The sequence below is a fragment of the Pteronotus mesoamericanus genome, unplaced genomic scaffold (assembly GCF_021234165.1).
Source record: "Pteronotus mesoamericanus isolate MK-2021 breed Mesoamerican mustached bat unplaced genomic scaffold, CSHL_Meso_final contig_214, whole genome shotgun sequence".
Classification (NCBI taxonomy): domain Eukaryota; kingdom Metazoa; phylum Chordata; class Mammalia; order Chiroptera; family Mormoopidae; genus Pteronotus; species Pteronotus mesoamericanus.
Window position 1 is genome coordinate 4,871,382 of NW_026555089.1, and position 12,417 is coordinate 4,883,798.

General features: G+C 61.3%; 1 protein-coding gene across 2 annotated transcripts; it reads right to left on the minus strand.

Annotated features, from left to right (window-relative positions):
- Positions 1-69: 69 nt before the first annotated feature.
- On the minus strand, positions 70-12,099 carry SCYL1 (SCY1 like pseudokinase 1). Of its 2 annotated transcripts, none has more exons than XM_054570887.1 (18): positions 11,912-12,099; positions 11,419-11,559; positions 11,133-11,255; positions 10,825-11,051; positions 10,305-10,395; positions 10,075-10,230; positions 7,557-7,715; positions 6,526-6,633; positions 5,622-5,735; positions 3,804-3,959; positions 2,767-2,955; positions 2,576-2,651; positions 2,145-2,309; positions 1,776-1,918; positions 1,059-1,130; positions 758-970; positions 610-664; positions 70-487 (listed from the first exon to the last, which is right to left on the minus strand). In XM_054570887.1, the coding sequence occupies exons 1-18, from the start codon at positions 12,020-12,022 to the stop codon at positions 363-365; spliced, it is 2,424 nt and encodes an 807-aa protein (XP_054426862.1). In that variant the 5' UTR covers positions 12,023-12,099; the 3' UTR covers positions 70-362. The 2 variants fall into 2 exon arrangements, with proteins under 2 accessions (XP_054426862.1, XP_054426864.1); XM_054570889.1 differs by having other exon boundaries at positions 79-487; positions 770-970.
- Positions 12,100-12,417: the final 318 nt, after the last annotated feature.

Consider the following 12,417-nt stretch of genomic DNA (forward strand, 5'->3'; position numbering starts at 1 on the left):
CTGGGCCTGCAGACCCCTCCCAGAGCCCCATGTCCTGAGTGTGCCCATCCGGCTCCATCTGGTTTACAGGACGTTGGGCCTTCCTCCCAGAGGGTGTTCCCTAGAAACTGATAAATCAGATCGTGCCTCTTTACTCTTGGCTTTGTGGTGGGCACGGACTCTGCAGGGCAGTGCCAGACCCCAGCCTCCTTGGAGGGGCTGGACTGAGCCCAGCACAAGGGGTGTGAAATGCAATTTATTGTGGTTCTGATTATGTACACGTGAGATGTGCCTGGCCGTGCTGGCCGGGCTGGCATGGTTTATACAATAAATACATCCATGGGGCCTGCTCTCCATGGCCAGGAAGCGCCCACACCAGCAGTTCAGTCCAGCTTCCTGGTCCCCAGCTTCATGGGGCCCTTGGCGGCCTTCTTCTCAGCACGTTTGGCCTCCATCTCCCGCCGACGCTCTTCCCGTTTCTTCCGGGCCAGCTCAGCCTTCACCTGCCCTGGAAAGGGAACGGGGGCAAGGAGGCAGGCTGAGGGCCACAGGACGGCCTGGGCCCCGGGCTCCCAGCCCATGCCTGCCAGGGGCACCGCGGGGTGTCTGCCCTGCCATGGGGGCACTCACGGCTCTCGGTCTCCAGGCCCTCCCAGTTGTCGTCGCCCCACGAATCAGGTCTTGGCTAAAAAAAGGAAGCATGGGCTGGAGGTGACACCAGCTCCCCGTGGAGGCCCACCCCAGATCGGTACCCTCCCACTGGACCGGTGCTGGGTACCTGGGCACCGACCTCCCGACGTGCCGACAGGTCAGCGAAGGGGTCGCCTTTGTCACTGGGCTCCGGTCCACCCCAGTTGTACTCGCTGGCCAGTCGTGTGCCCTCAGGGGGTGGGTCCTGGGGGCCCGGCTCCTGCCAGCCCTGCTCCCAAGAGCTCTCCGCCTCCCAGCTGCTCCAGTCTGACTCAGGGGATTTATGCTCAGGGTTGCTGGTCTGGAGAAGAGAAGGGGGAGGCAGCGCCAGATGGGGGGGCCAGGCCTGGCTTCCCACACACACGCACACCCTGTCCCGTCCGGCTCACCTGCCCAGCATGCGGGGCTTGGCCCCCTGTGCTCCAGTTGTCCTGCTGCGCTAGCACAGACTCGGCCTCCTGCTGCAGGTGGGAAGAACACAACCATAGGCCCCCCTCCCCCACCCAAAGGGCAAGGAAGACCTCCAGCCCCTTCCTAGTTGTGGGTTCCACCCCTTTTTTCATTTGCCGTCCATCTTTCTTGCTCCTCAAGCCTGTCGCACATCTGTAAGGTACACACACTGAACCCCCCTGCCCCCCCGGTCCCGCCATCACTCTGCTAGGAAGCTGGGAATGAGATCGAACTCCACACCCCTTCCCGCGGCTTCAGGGAACAGAGATTGCTGTCAACCAGATGCGGAAATTGGGCCCAGAGCTCTGCCCCCATTTCCTTCAGCAAAGCCCCACTAGGGCCTCAGCCCTTCCTGAACTCCTCCACCCCGCTCTCAGGGAGGACCAGTCTGCTTCTAGGCCTGGGAGCGGCCTCTCATTGCTGACCACTGAAGCAGGCGAACGGACAGGGAGCAGACGAGGGAGGAGGAGCAGTGGGCTGCTCCAGCCAGTGTCTCCTGGCCTCTCGCTTCCCGCCTTGCTCCCTGCAGTGGAGTGGGAGCTCAGCTGTGCAGATGAGGACAGGCTTAACTCAGGCCAAGCCCACACGAGCTCCTTGAGTGGCAACCTGTGACTTGAGCTAGGGTCCTCCAGGGAGACCCCCGCAGCCCCACTCACTTCCAAGCTGCCCCAGTCTTCATCATCCCATCTGTCAGCAGCACTGCTGTCCTTTGCTGAGTCCTTGTCCTCCTCGTGTGCCTCCCAATGTCCTGACGCCATGGGTGTGTGAGGGACAGGGGTGGGAGCTGGGGCAGGAAGTCCTGGGAAGCAGAGAATGTCTGAGTCCAGGAAAATCTCAGAACAGGGCAGACATTGCTGGGGGTGGGGGTGGGGGCAGGGTATACAGAAGGGAAGCTCATAAGGGGATTAGACCCCACCCTGTCCCCTATATCCTCATCACCACCCCAGGGGGAGCCAGGCAATAGCTCCTGGGTGCCAGCACCTTCAAGCCCTCTGTCACAGATGCAGTCAGTTTGGGACACTCACCCTCAGGCGTGGGTCTCGGCGGGGCATTGGGCTCACCAGGGGCCGCCGTGGGGTGTGCACGAATCAGCTTGGAGGTCAGCGAGGAGACCCCCGTCACGGCCCAGCCTGCCCAGCTGGCTGCGGCTCCTCCCACTCCGGGGCTGGAGGCTGCATGGACATCTTTCTCTGTGCAGCGACAGGAGAGACAGACAGGTGTAGGCACCTTGTGCGTCCAGGGGGAGTGTGATAGCGCCGTAAGTGAAACAGAGGGACCTGTGGTGGGTATCCCTTCTCCAGGTCTGCCTGCTCTCATCTGCAAGGTGGGGGCTGGGGAGAGCGGCATCTAGTCTGTTCTCTAGGGTTCTTCCAGATACTCACACGAGGTGGAAGGGGGCCACAGCGGGTGACAGTCAAGAAGGTAGCAGGAGGGATCATGAGTGTGGGCCACTTACCCACTTCAGCCAGCTGGGTGGGGTCCTCTGACACAGACTCCAGTTTGGAAAGGAAACTTCGAATGGCCTTGAAGGCCTGTGGGGTAGCAAGGGGCAGAGCTGGGGCCTCCAGGTTCCTGTAAGCCCGTGAGGCCAGCTAGGGCCCAGGCACCCCCCAGAGCCCCAGCTCCAGGGCGCCCGCTGTGCCTCACCTGGTCTCGCACAGATTTCTCGGGATCCACAGTGAGGCCACAGAGCACAGGCAGGATCTTGTGGGCACAGTCGTTCATTGAGTAGAGGTTGTGGGTGGCAGCAAAGCCTAGGACACCAGCAACCCGAGACGGTGCAAATGGGTCCTTAGTGGCCCGGCTGAAGGCAGAGGTGAGGACCCTGTGTCTGGTCTTGGAGGGGGGAGGGCAGGAGAGAGGACTCCTGAGTATAGGGTCAGTCGTGGGGCCCTGAGCTGCCCAGCCTCACTTTCCATGGCAGAGGCCGTCCGCAGGGCCCCCAGTATAAAAAAACATGCGTTAGTCACTAACAAATGAGGAAGAATTTACTTAAAACTCTGGATCTTGGGCTCTAGCTGGTATGGCTCAGTGGATTGAGCACAAGCCTCTGAACCAAAGGGTCACAGGTTTGATTCCTAGTCAGGACACATGCATGACTTGTGGGCCAGTAGGTCCCCAGTAGGGGGCACGCAAGAGGCAACCACACATTGACGCTTCTCTCCCTCTCTTTCCCCCCCCCACCCCCCGTCCCCGGTCTAAAAATAAATAAATAAATAATCTTAACAAAAAAGAAAAAGAAACGAAACTCTGGATCTTGGCTTCTTGCCCCCGGTCACTGGACTCACACTGCCTCGCGGTGACGGGGCGGAGCAGCAGCAGCCCTTGCCGGGGTAGGGAGTTGAGCCTCCCTTTCCACCTGCCCCACTGCCCCGATTCACTCATTCCGTTAACTGGTGTCCCATTAACTGGCGGGCACTGCAGGCCTTTGCACTGTGTTCACAAACCCTGGCTGAGAGGCAGGCAGGCTGTGGGGCAAGCAGGCCCAGGTGCAGTTCCCAGGTCTGCCACCTACTGCTGTGTGACCCGGCACAGTTCACTCTGCCCCTCAGACATCAAGGCTGGGCGTGCCCAGGACCTGGGGCTCTGGGAGGAAGATGGCCCACGGACAGAAAGGCCTGGCCCTGGAGGAGACTGTGGTCCTTGACAGGGACAGACTCCTGGCAGCTGGGCAGGGCACTCACGCTGGCGCTGAGGTAGGAGCCGATTTTTCCCAGGCAGACGGTGGTGTTGCAACGGATGGGGCCCTGCTCGTCCTTGGCCTGCAGCCGAGCGAAGTGCTTCATCAGCTCCACGTTGAGGTTGGCCTCGTTCAGCTTCGGGGCCAGGAGCAGCATGGACTGCAGGGCAGGGGCAGTGGAAACCGTGGGTCTGGCAGGCCAAGGGCCACGTGAAGAGTGGCCTCCTGGGAGGGGGCACAGGCCACCAGTGGAGCTGGGCGCTGAGAGCTGCCAGAGCCCTCCCAGGCCTACCTCCCCACCTGCTCCTGGCCGCTGCCCGCAACACTGAGGAGGGGCCCCTATTCCTCTTTCCCCTCTGCTGCACAACCTCCAAAGTCTGTCCGCACTCCCGCCTCTCATCTGCTCTCTCTGGCGCGCAGGGACCACGTTCAGACTGTCACCCCATGCACACTCTCTGCCAGTTGCCTTGGGCTCAGGTCACCAGGGAGCTCCATGCCGCTAAATCCAATGGCCAATTCTCCGTCCTCACCATACTTGACCCCTTCGCAGCTATGACACGCCTCCGAGCTCTCCCTTCTTGACACTTTGCTCCCTGGTCTTCCAGGACACCTCCCGCTCCGGATTCTCCTTCTTGGTCCCCTTTTGCCGAGTTCTTACTGTTCAGACCCCGGCAGCTCCTCAGGCCCCTTCTCTTTTACACCTCACCCCCTCCATGGCTTTGAATGCCTGTCAGCTGCCAATGCCCAGATGTGCGCCTCTGGCCAGACTTTTTCCCTAAACTGCACATGTGCAGAACCAGCCGCGATGCCTCCGCTGGCTAAGAGACGTGGCCAAAGCTAAGCCTGGCTCCTCCCGACACCTGACCCCCAGTCTTCTTGGTAAACAGCAACTCAGCCTTCCAGTTGCTCAGGCCAGAAACCTCAGAGTCTCCTTGTCTTCATGTCCACCCACCAGCAAATAGCACTGGTTTCCCCATCAGAACATGGCCCCTTCTCTCTACCTGCTGCCACCAGCGACATCTCAGCCACTGTCATCTCTTACCTGGGCTGCGGCAACAGCCCCTAACAGTATTTCAGCTTCCGCCCTTGGTCTGAGGGTCAGTTCTCCACATGGCAACACAGCGATTCTTTTAGAACAAGTCAGACAAGGCCAGTGCTTGGCCCAGTCCCCACGTCTCACGCCCATCGAGCGCATCAGGTCGCTGCCACACCCTGCGCGGCCCCGGCCGCCAGCCCCGCCATCCCCTCTGGGGCTCTGCCTCGCACCCCCACGCCCCTTCAGCCCCATGAAGCCCCTGCTGCGGCTTCTCCACTCCAGGTCCACGCCAGCTGCTCCTTCCGCAGGGGCGCGCTTCCTTCAGTCTCCGCGTGGCTTGGCCTCTCGCCTTCTTTCCCCAAATGATGCTTCCTTAGCAAGGTTTTCCCAGATCCATTTATAAAACTTAAAACCCTTCTCTTCGCACTCTATCACTTCTAACACATTACGTGCTTTCTAATTCTGCTCACTGTCCGCCAAGGCCACACCCCATCCCTTCAAAAGAAGCTCCATGAGCGGGGAGTTCGGTCTGCCTGTGCACACTGTACCCCAGGGAGGTGCCCGGCCAGAATCTGCCGAACAGAAGGACAATAGGCTGTGCCCACCCTGCTCTCCACAACAGCCGCTGAGCTGCATCCAGAGCCTGGGCCCACGGGCAGCATGGTGCCTGCCTCCCCATAACCTTCTCAGACCCGCAGGCCAGAACCAAGGCTTCTGTGTCCTGGGGGAAGCCCCTCCAATCCTTGGAAAACCAGGGGTGGCCACTCTGGGCCTGGCCACACCCACCTTGACCGTCTGCTCCCGGATGGCAGGGTTGGTGTCCAGGAAGCCATGCACGACGTGGGGGAAGATCTGGGTGTTGACTGTTGGCTCGTCAAGGTATTGGATGAACTGCTCCATCTGTGGCCCAGTGGGAGATATAAAAGCTCAGTCAGTCCCTCCCCGCCACCATAGTCAGGGGGCCCCTCTTGGCTTGATTTCTCCACTGGCTAGGCACTGGCCGGCCCGGTGAGTCTCCTAAGCTCCCTGTCTCAAGTCTGGCCTCTCTTTGGCCTCAAGCTCATATAGTGCTTGAGCCATACAGAGGGCCGAGAAGAGACCAAGAGGGTGCTGGGAAGAGCCAGGGACTGGGGGCTGGAGGGCTCGGCCTCTGGGCCTGCTCAGGCCGACTGGGCCACGCCTCCTCTCAGACCCTCCACTGCCTCTTCTGTAAAATGGGGTACAACCCCTGGCCAGACAAGCACGTGAGGAGGGCCGGTACACTTGGCAGTTGGAGAGGGAATGCTACCTGACAGCCACCAGGTATTTCTTGGTTCACAGGCCCCCGCCCCCGCAGCCCATCAATCCTTTCTGATGCTCCCGGTTGCACTAGGGCTGGCAGGAGAAGCACTGTCTCCACTCGAGAGGGCTAGAGGGACTGAGACAGGAGATGGGGGGTGTTTGAGCCCTGCAGCCCGGGCAGGCTGGGCATTCCCAAAGCTGCCAGCGAGCCCTGTGATTATCTCGACTTCTAGCGTGCACAGCCTCACTGGTCCCTTACCTGTGTGTACATTTGGGAAGGGGTTTCTTAGGCGCCAGGGCAGGGACTCCAGTCACCTGCCTAGGGGTGGTGGTGAGGCAGGGGCCTCCCCAGCAGCCATGGTGGGCTCTGGGTGGGATGGAGGGGGCAGGGCCTGGCCAGGGCCCCTACCTGCTGTAGGAGGCGGATGCGCATGGCCCGATCTGTGGATGAGAACATCTTGACCACAACGGGGATGATCTTCTGTTGATACTCCTCGGCACTGAGGAGCTTGCCCACCTGCGGGAAGGAGCAGGGAGGGGACGCAGCTACAGCCTCAAGAATGGGAGATATCACTGGGCTCATTTAACTTCTGCTGATCTTCCGGGGTGGAAATGGGGTGATGGTGGATGGTGGGGGGAGCGGGCACTTTCTCAGTGGCCCCTTTGCCCATATTCCCTCTCCTGCCCTTAACCTTGCAGGGTCAAGCCTCTCTCAGGCGGCTGAGGAAAGCGCCGTGCCCTTCCCTAGAATCAGGAACCTACACGCCACAGGCACACACATGCACACGACTCTGCCTACAATTTCTGGGGGTTCCCGGTGATGCCGGATTTGCTTGCTTTCTTCCCTATTTCCCCCACACCAAGTCCCTTCAGGAGAAACGGTTCTCCTGGGGGGGCAGAAGGGGAAATGGCAGGTGCCCAGTTAAGGGGGGACGGGGGTCGGAGGAAAGGGATAAGGACCCAGCCCGTAGAAGCCAGGAGAGCCAAGTGCCAAGTGGTCCTGAGGGAGGATGAAAAGTGATGGGGCAAGTGGGTGACATCCTGGGCCCTGGGAACCAGGGTGGGGACACAGGTCAGACCAGGAGGGCTGTCTCGGGGAAACGGAGGAAGGACTGAGGGCCCTGAAGCAAGGGGTCTTTGGAAAAAGGATTTCGGAGGCACAGGGTTTCCCCTCCCCAAAGACCAGAAGTCTCCTCAGCCTCCATGACAGCTGGCCAGCTCAGCTACTGGGATGCGGGCAGGAAGCTGCTCCTCAGCGGGGCTTGGGGCTGCCCCCACCAGGTTACCCGCCCTGGGATGGCCCCCGCAGGGCGGGCCCCGCTCCACAGCCTTCTCCTTTGTGGCTCTGACCCACCAGTCAGTCTGGAGTCTCTGGGCCCCACACTTGCTGAGGCTCCGGGCCTCCAGTCTCCCATCCCCGAGGCCCCTGGCGCTGCTCACCTTGAAGAGGGGCGTGAGGACCACAGCCCCCGCACTGCCAAACTCGAAGGCCGTCAGCAGCTGGGGCAGCACCTTGTGTCGGCAGAAATCCTCAGGGAACGAGTCGAGGCTCTTGCTCAGCTCTTGGAAAAACTTTTGCTTCTCGGCCGGCTCCTTGATCTGGGGGAGTGAGGACAAGATGCAGGGAGGAGGAGATCAGCCTGGCCACCGCCCTCCCCAGCCACAGGCAAGGACGTGGGGTCACCCCAGTCTGAAGGAGAAAAGCTTGTGAGCCCAGCTGCCTGGGTTCAAATCCCAGCTCTCCCGTTTATGAGCCATGTGACATTGGGCAAGTTCCTGCATCTGTAAACCCGAACAACACTACTTTCCCAGGTCGTTCTGAGGATTCAACCAGAAAGTGAGAGGCAGCTGTCAGCACTGTGCCTGGCACACTGCAGGTGCTGAATCGTTTAGTGTCATTCTTTCACTTCCACCTGACCTGTTAAGAAAGCGGCCACTGAGGGGATCAGGCCCTGCACCGGCATTGCCTCAACGCCTCCTGACAACTCAACGGGACCACTAACCCCTCATCACACTGATGAGAACGCCGAGGCCCAGAGAGGCGAAGGGACTTACTCCATGCCCTGACCTTGGCTGGTCAGGCACACCTGCACCCAGCACTGGATGGAGTTCACGGCAGGCTGCGGGGAGGCGGGCGTGAGGAGCAGCCCACCCCTAGACCCGGTCCTCCCACTCACTGAGCCCACGTGGGCCAGGCTGTCAACTCAAAGTCTCCTTGGGTCCTCCCAACCCCTCAGAGGCCATAACACCCACAGCACCCATTTCCTGAAGACGGGCTACATGCCAGGCAGGGTTACATGCTGAAATCTTCACACAGATTAAACAACCCTTCTCACGACTTTATAAAGGTACCAACAAAATTCATGCTTAATCCAGCAGGGAAGCTGAGGCACAGAGAGGGCTAAGAGCTCGTCCAAGGTCACACGCTAAGCAGCAGTCAGGGCACTGTTTGACTCAGCAGCCTGGGGCCTCGGCTGTGCTGCGCCCCGTGTCAAGGTGCTGTCGTTCCATTCACAGACGAGGAGGCTGAGGCTCAAGGCCACCTGTCAAGTGGGCCCTGCAGGGATTCTAACCCAGTCCTGGAGGGTTCCGAGGTTCCTGTGCTCTCTGCTGCCCCGCCCCCCACCCCTGCCACTGCCTAACCCAAGAGAGGCGGCCCCTGGCTGGAGGTACGGACGACTGAGCTGGCTCTCGCGCGCCCCAGCCCAGCGTGGAAGGCAGGCTTGGTGCCCTGACAGCAGGGGTCTGGGGCAGCCAAGGCCCAGAGAAAGGCCAAACCGCACCCGAGGCTGCACACGGGGGGAGTCACAGCCGGGCACCCTCCGCCACTCTGGCCCCTGGGCACCGCCCGCTCACTTTCTCCTCCTCAGAAACAGTCCGTTTCCTACAGAGTCCATTGAAGGGGAAGGGCAGCCCAGCAGGGCCAGCCACAGGAAGAGAACGCCACGTAACCATGTCCCTGCTACCCCCACGGCACCCAGGAGGCAACAGGGCTCCGTGCCTCTAGGGCCTCTTCAAAACGCAGCTCAGGTTCTCTGTCCTCCCAAGGTGCCTCCAGGCCCGTCTGAGTCAAGACTCCAGACCAAGGCCTGTGAAGTGCCTGTCGCTCCTCACTGCAGATTCTCGGCCACCTCTCAGTGTGGCCACACACAGCCGGTCAGAGCAGATGTCCAGAACAGCGCCTCCCCACTTCATTCCCTACGACAACCCCGTGGGGCCAGGAGATGCCACTATCATCCCCATTAGGCAGCTGTGGAAACCGAGGTTCAAAGAGCTGAAGCCAAGCCCTCCACGCTCACCATCTCCCAACTGCAGTTCCTTCCGCTCAGAGGTCTCCTCCCCAGTGATCGTCCCCTTCCCCTTACTCGCTGCAAGTCTCAGCCCAAGTGTCATGCCCGAGAGCCCTTCCCTGAGCGCCTGCCCCTGCCACGGTCCCCCCTGGCACTCACAGCCATCCCAGGGAGCACACATTTCCTCCTGTTTTCTGTCCCTATTCTCCAACAAGAGTCCCCAAGGGGGTACCTGGTCCGTTTGCTCCCTCTTAGAAATGTGAGGGCAGGGATCTCGGTCTGACTCCTTCCTCCATCCCCCTGGCCACAGTGCAGCCCAGCTCTGGGCACGGCGCACGTCAGGAACAGGGCCGGGATGTATGAGTGGAGGTAACGGCGCGCCCAGAGCGGTCGGCACGCAGCAACTCTGTGTCGGACTCTGTACCGTGCACCTTGAGCTCACTGAATTCTCATCACGCCCTTCCGAAGCAGTTACTGTTATCAGGCCAGAGCTTTAGCCGAGGGAAGTCACACAACACCTGAGAGCAGGGGCTAGGGTGTGAATGCAGACAGCCCAGCTCCACAGCCCAGTGTGGTCTCCAAAGACCGAATTATGAAGGGCCTGCAAAATGGGGAGAGGGGATGGGGGGAGGAATGCAGGCCCAAAGCCCGGTGTGGGGGTGGCGCACCTGAATCTCTTCCAAGAAGAGGTTGGTCTCCACAAAGCGGTTGTTCATGAAGCCACCAGGTGCCCGGCAGTTCTGCAGGAAGCGGGCCGGGTTGGGACGCACCTTGGGGTTGGCTCCAACCAACTCGCAATAATGGGGCACCAGAGACTTGGGGATCTGTGGGAGAAGGGTCAGTGTCAGGCAGGGCTGGCGGGCTGCCAGGGAAGGGCTGGGGAGGGTCAGACACTCACCTTCCCAGGGTTGCGCAGGGCAGCAGCCCGAGGTAGGGGCCCATTGAAGACTTCCCAGATGAGGCAGCCCAAGCGCCACATGTCAGCTGACCTGAGGCAGTGACCAGAGCTGCTCAAGTCCCTGCCACCTGCCAGCACAGGCCTCCAACCTGCCTTGAGCACCAGGCACAGGCTGCATGGCAGAGCCTGGGCTGGATCCTTCACCTGATCCTCCCATCAGCCCCCAAAAGCAGGTTTCATTAGCCCATTTGGCAGAGGAGAAAAACTGAGGCTCAGAGAAGCAATGACATCTGCCTCAGGTCACGCAACTTTCAAATTCAGAGCCACATCACCCCAAAACCTGTGTTTATCCTGCCCTGCCTCCCTGCGGAGCTGGGAGCACCTTGAAGACTCTGATTCCCCACCCCCCCGCCAGGCAGCAGGCGAGAGGGGAGCGTGTGCCAACTAGTCTAGGGGTCCTGAGGCTGCAGGGGCTTCCGGAACAGAGCAGCTTGGGGCATGCCGCCCCCCAGTCACCCACCACTTCTCTTTGATGGATCTGCCACTGCTATCAGCCAACTCTGGAGGGTCATACTGCTCAAGCTCGGGGACCCCCTTGCGGGGGGCTGCCCCACCATTGCCCTGGGCCGAGTACATGTAGTCCAGGCCCCCAAGCTTCCATTCCCCGGCGCGGTCCACAAACACAGCAGCCATGCAGACGTTGTTGTGGATGAGGTTGCAGTCGTTGACGAGGAAACTGAGGGCTTTCTGGGGGCAGAAGGAGCCATTACACCCCAGTACCTAAAGCCCCCCACCCCTGCTCTCATCGACCATTGCCCCCCACCTCACCACAATCTGGTGTAGCCCCCAGGAGAGCTCCAGCTCCTTCGGGCCACCAGCCTCTGCTCGCGCCTTGAGGTATACTCCCAGCGGAGTCACAGCCTCAGTCACTACGTGGAGGCATTTGTCTGTCTGAAGAGGGGACACGGGGCTATTAGGGCAGGTAGGGGAACAGGACAAGAGGTGAGAGACACGATGGGCTCAGAGATGGAGAAGGGGAATAAAACCTGGGATGCTGAGGCAGAAGGGGTGGAAATTGGGAGAAAGTGAGGGGCAGACGTGGGGCAGCAGGTACCTCCAGCCCATCGATGTAGGCCAGAATATTGGGGTGCCGAAGAGTTTTGAGACGCTTGAAAGCAGCTTTGGCCACCTGGGTCTGCTCTTCGGCGCCGGGCTTCACATCATACACGAAGATGGACACTAGGCTGCCTGTGGCCTGGGCGGGTGGAGGACACAGGGGCCTGAGGGGTGTTGGCCCGGACCGAACACTCCAGCTCCGAGACTGTCCCCAGAGCCGGCTCAGTGCCTTAAGGAAAGGGCCGCCGGCCGGGTCTCTCCCAAAGTCAGTCCTTAGGCACAGAGCCCGGCTCACGTGACCCCGGTTCCGTCTGCCGGTCGGTCCCTCGGTCCTTCCTCCCGCCACGTCGGCACTGCCCGTCCCCCTCCCCCTGCCCGTTGTCCCGGCGGCTCCGCAGCCACGTCAGTCGGGGCGCAACGCCGCGGGGACGGCGGCGCTGACTAGGCGAGACCGAGGTCCGCCGCGGCCTGCGGAGCGGGACAGCGCTCACCTTCTTGCGGCCGCGGTGCAGTGTCCAGAGCCCTGGCGGGCTGCCCTCGGCGGGTTCCGGGATGAGCTCAAACGGGAAGTCCCGGACTGGGTCCCGAACAAAGAGCCACATCGCCCCCGCCGCTGCCGCCGCCGCCGCCGCGGGCCCCGGCGCCTTAGCTCCGGGTCCTCGGCCGCCGGAGCCGGGGGCGGGGCGGTATGGGGGCGTGACTGGGGTGGGTCGGGGGCGGTGCCTGAGCCGGTGGGTGGGGCGGAAGGACAGGGCAGTGGGCGGGGCAGGTGGGCGGGGCGTGGGTCCAAGGACGACAGGCGCGCCGGGACCAAACCCACGTCGCCCCGCGGAGCGCGCGCTTACCCGGAGCCCCCAGTTACTAGCTGCGTGGCGGTGGCAGGTCACCCAAACCCTCCAATCTTCTGTGTCCTTATATCTAAAATGTAGGTGGTAAGAGTCCACCTCCCAGCCTTGTTACAGAGATAAGAGCTTGAGAAGGGACATGATGGGGAAAC

What these genes read in the sequence shown, in the direction of transcription:
- SCYL1 (XM_054570887.1), bottom strand. Translation starts at nt 12,022, where the DNA reads ATGTGGCTCTTTGTTCGGGACCCAGTCCGGGACTTCCCGTTTGAGCTC. An exon ending in TCTTCTTGGAAGAGATTCAG is followed by an intron (nt 7,716 to 10,074) that starts GTGCGCCACCCC and finishes TCACTCCCCCAG; the next exon opens with ATCAAGGAGCCGGCCGAGAA. An exon ending in GGGCCTGGAGACCGAGAGCC is followed by an intron (nt 488 to 609) that starts GTGAGTGCCCCC and finishes TTCCCTTTCCAG; the next exon opens with GGCAGGTGAAGGCTGAGCTG.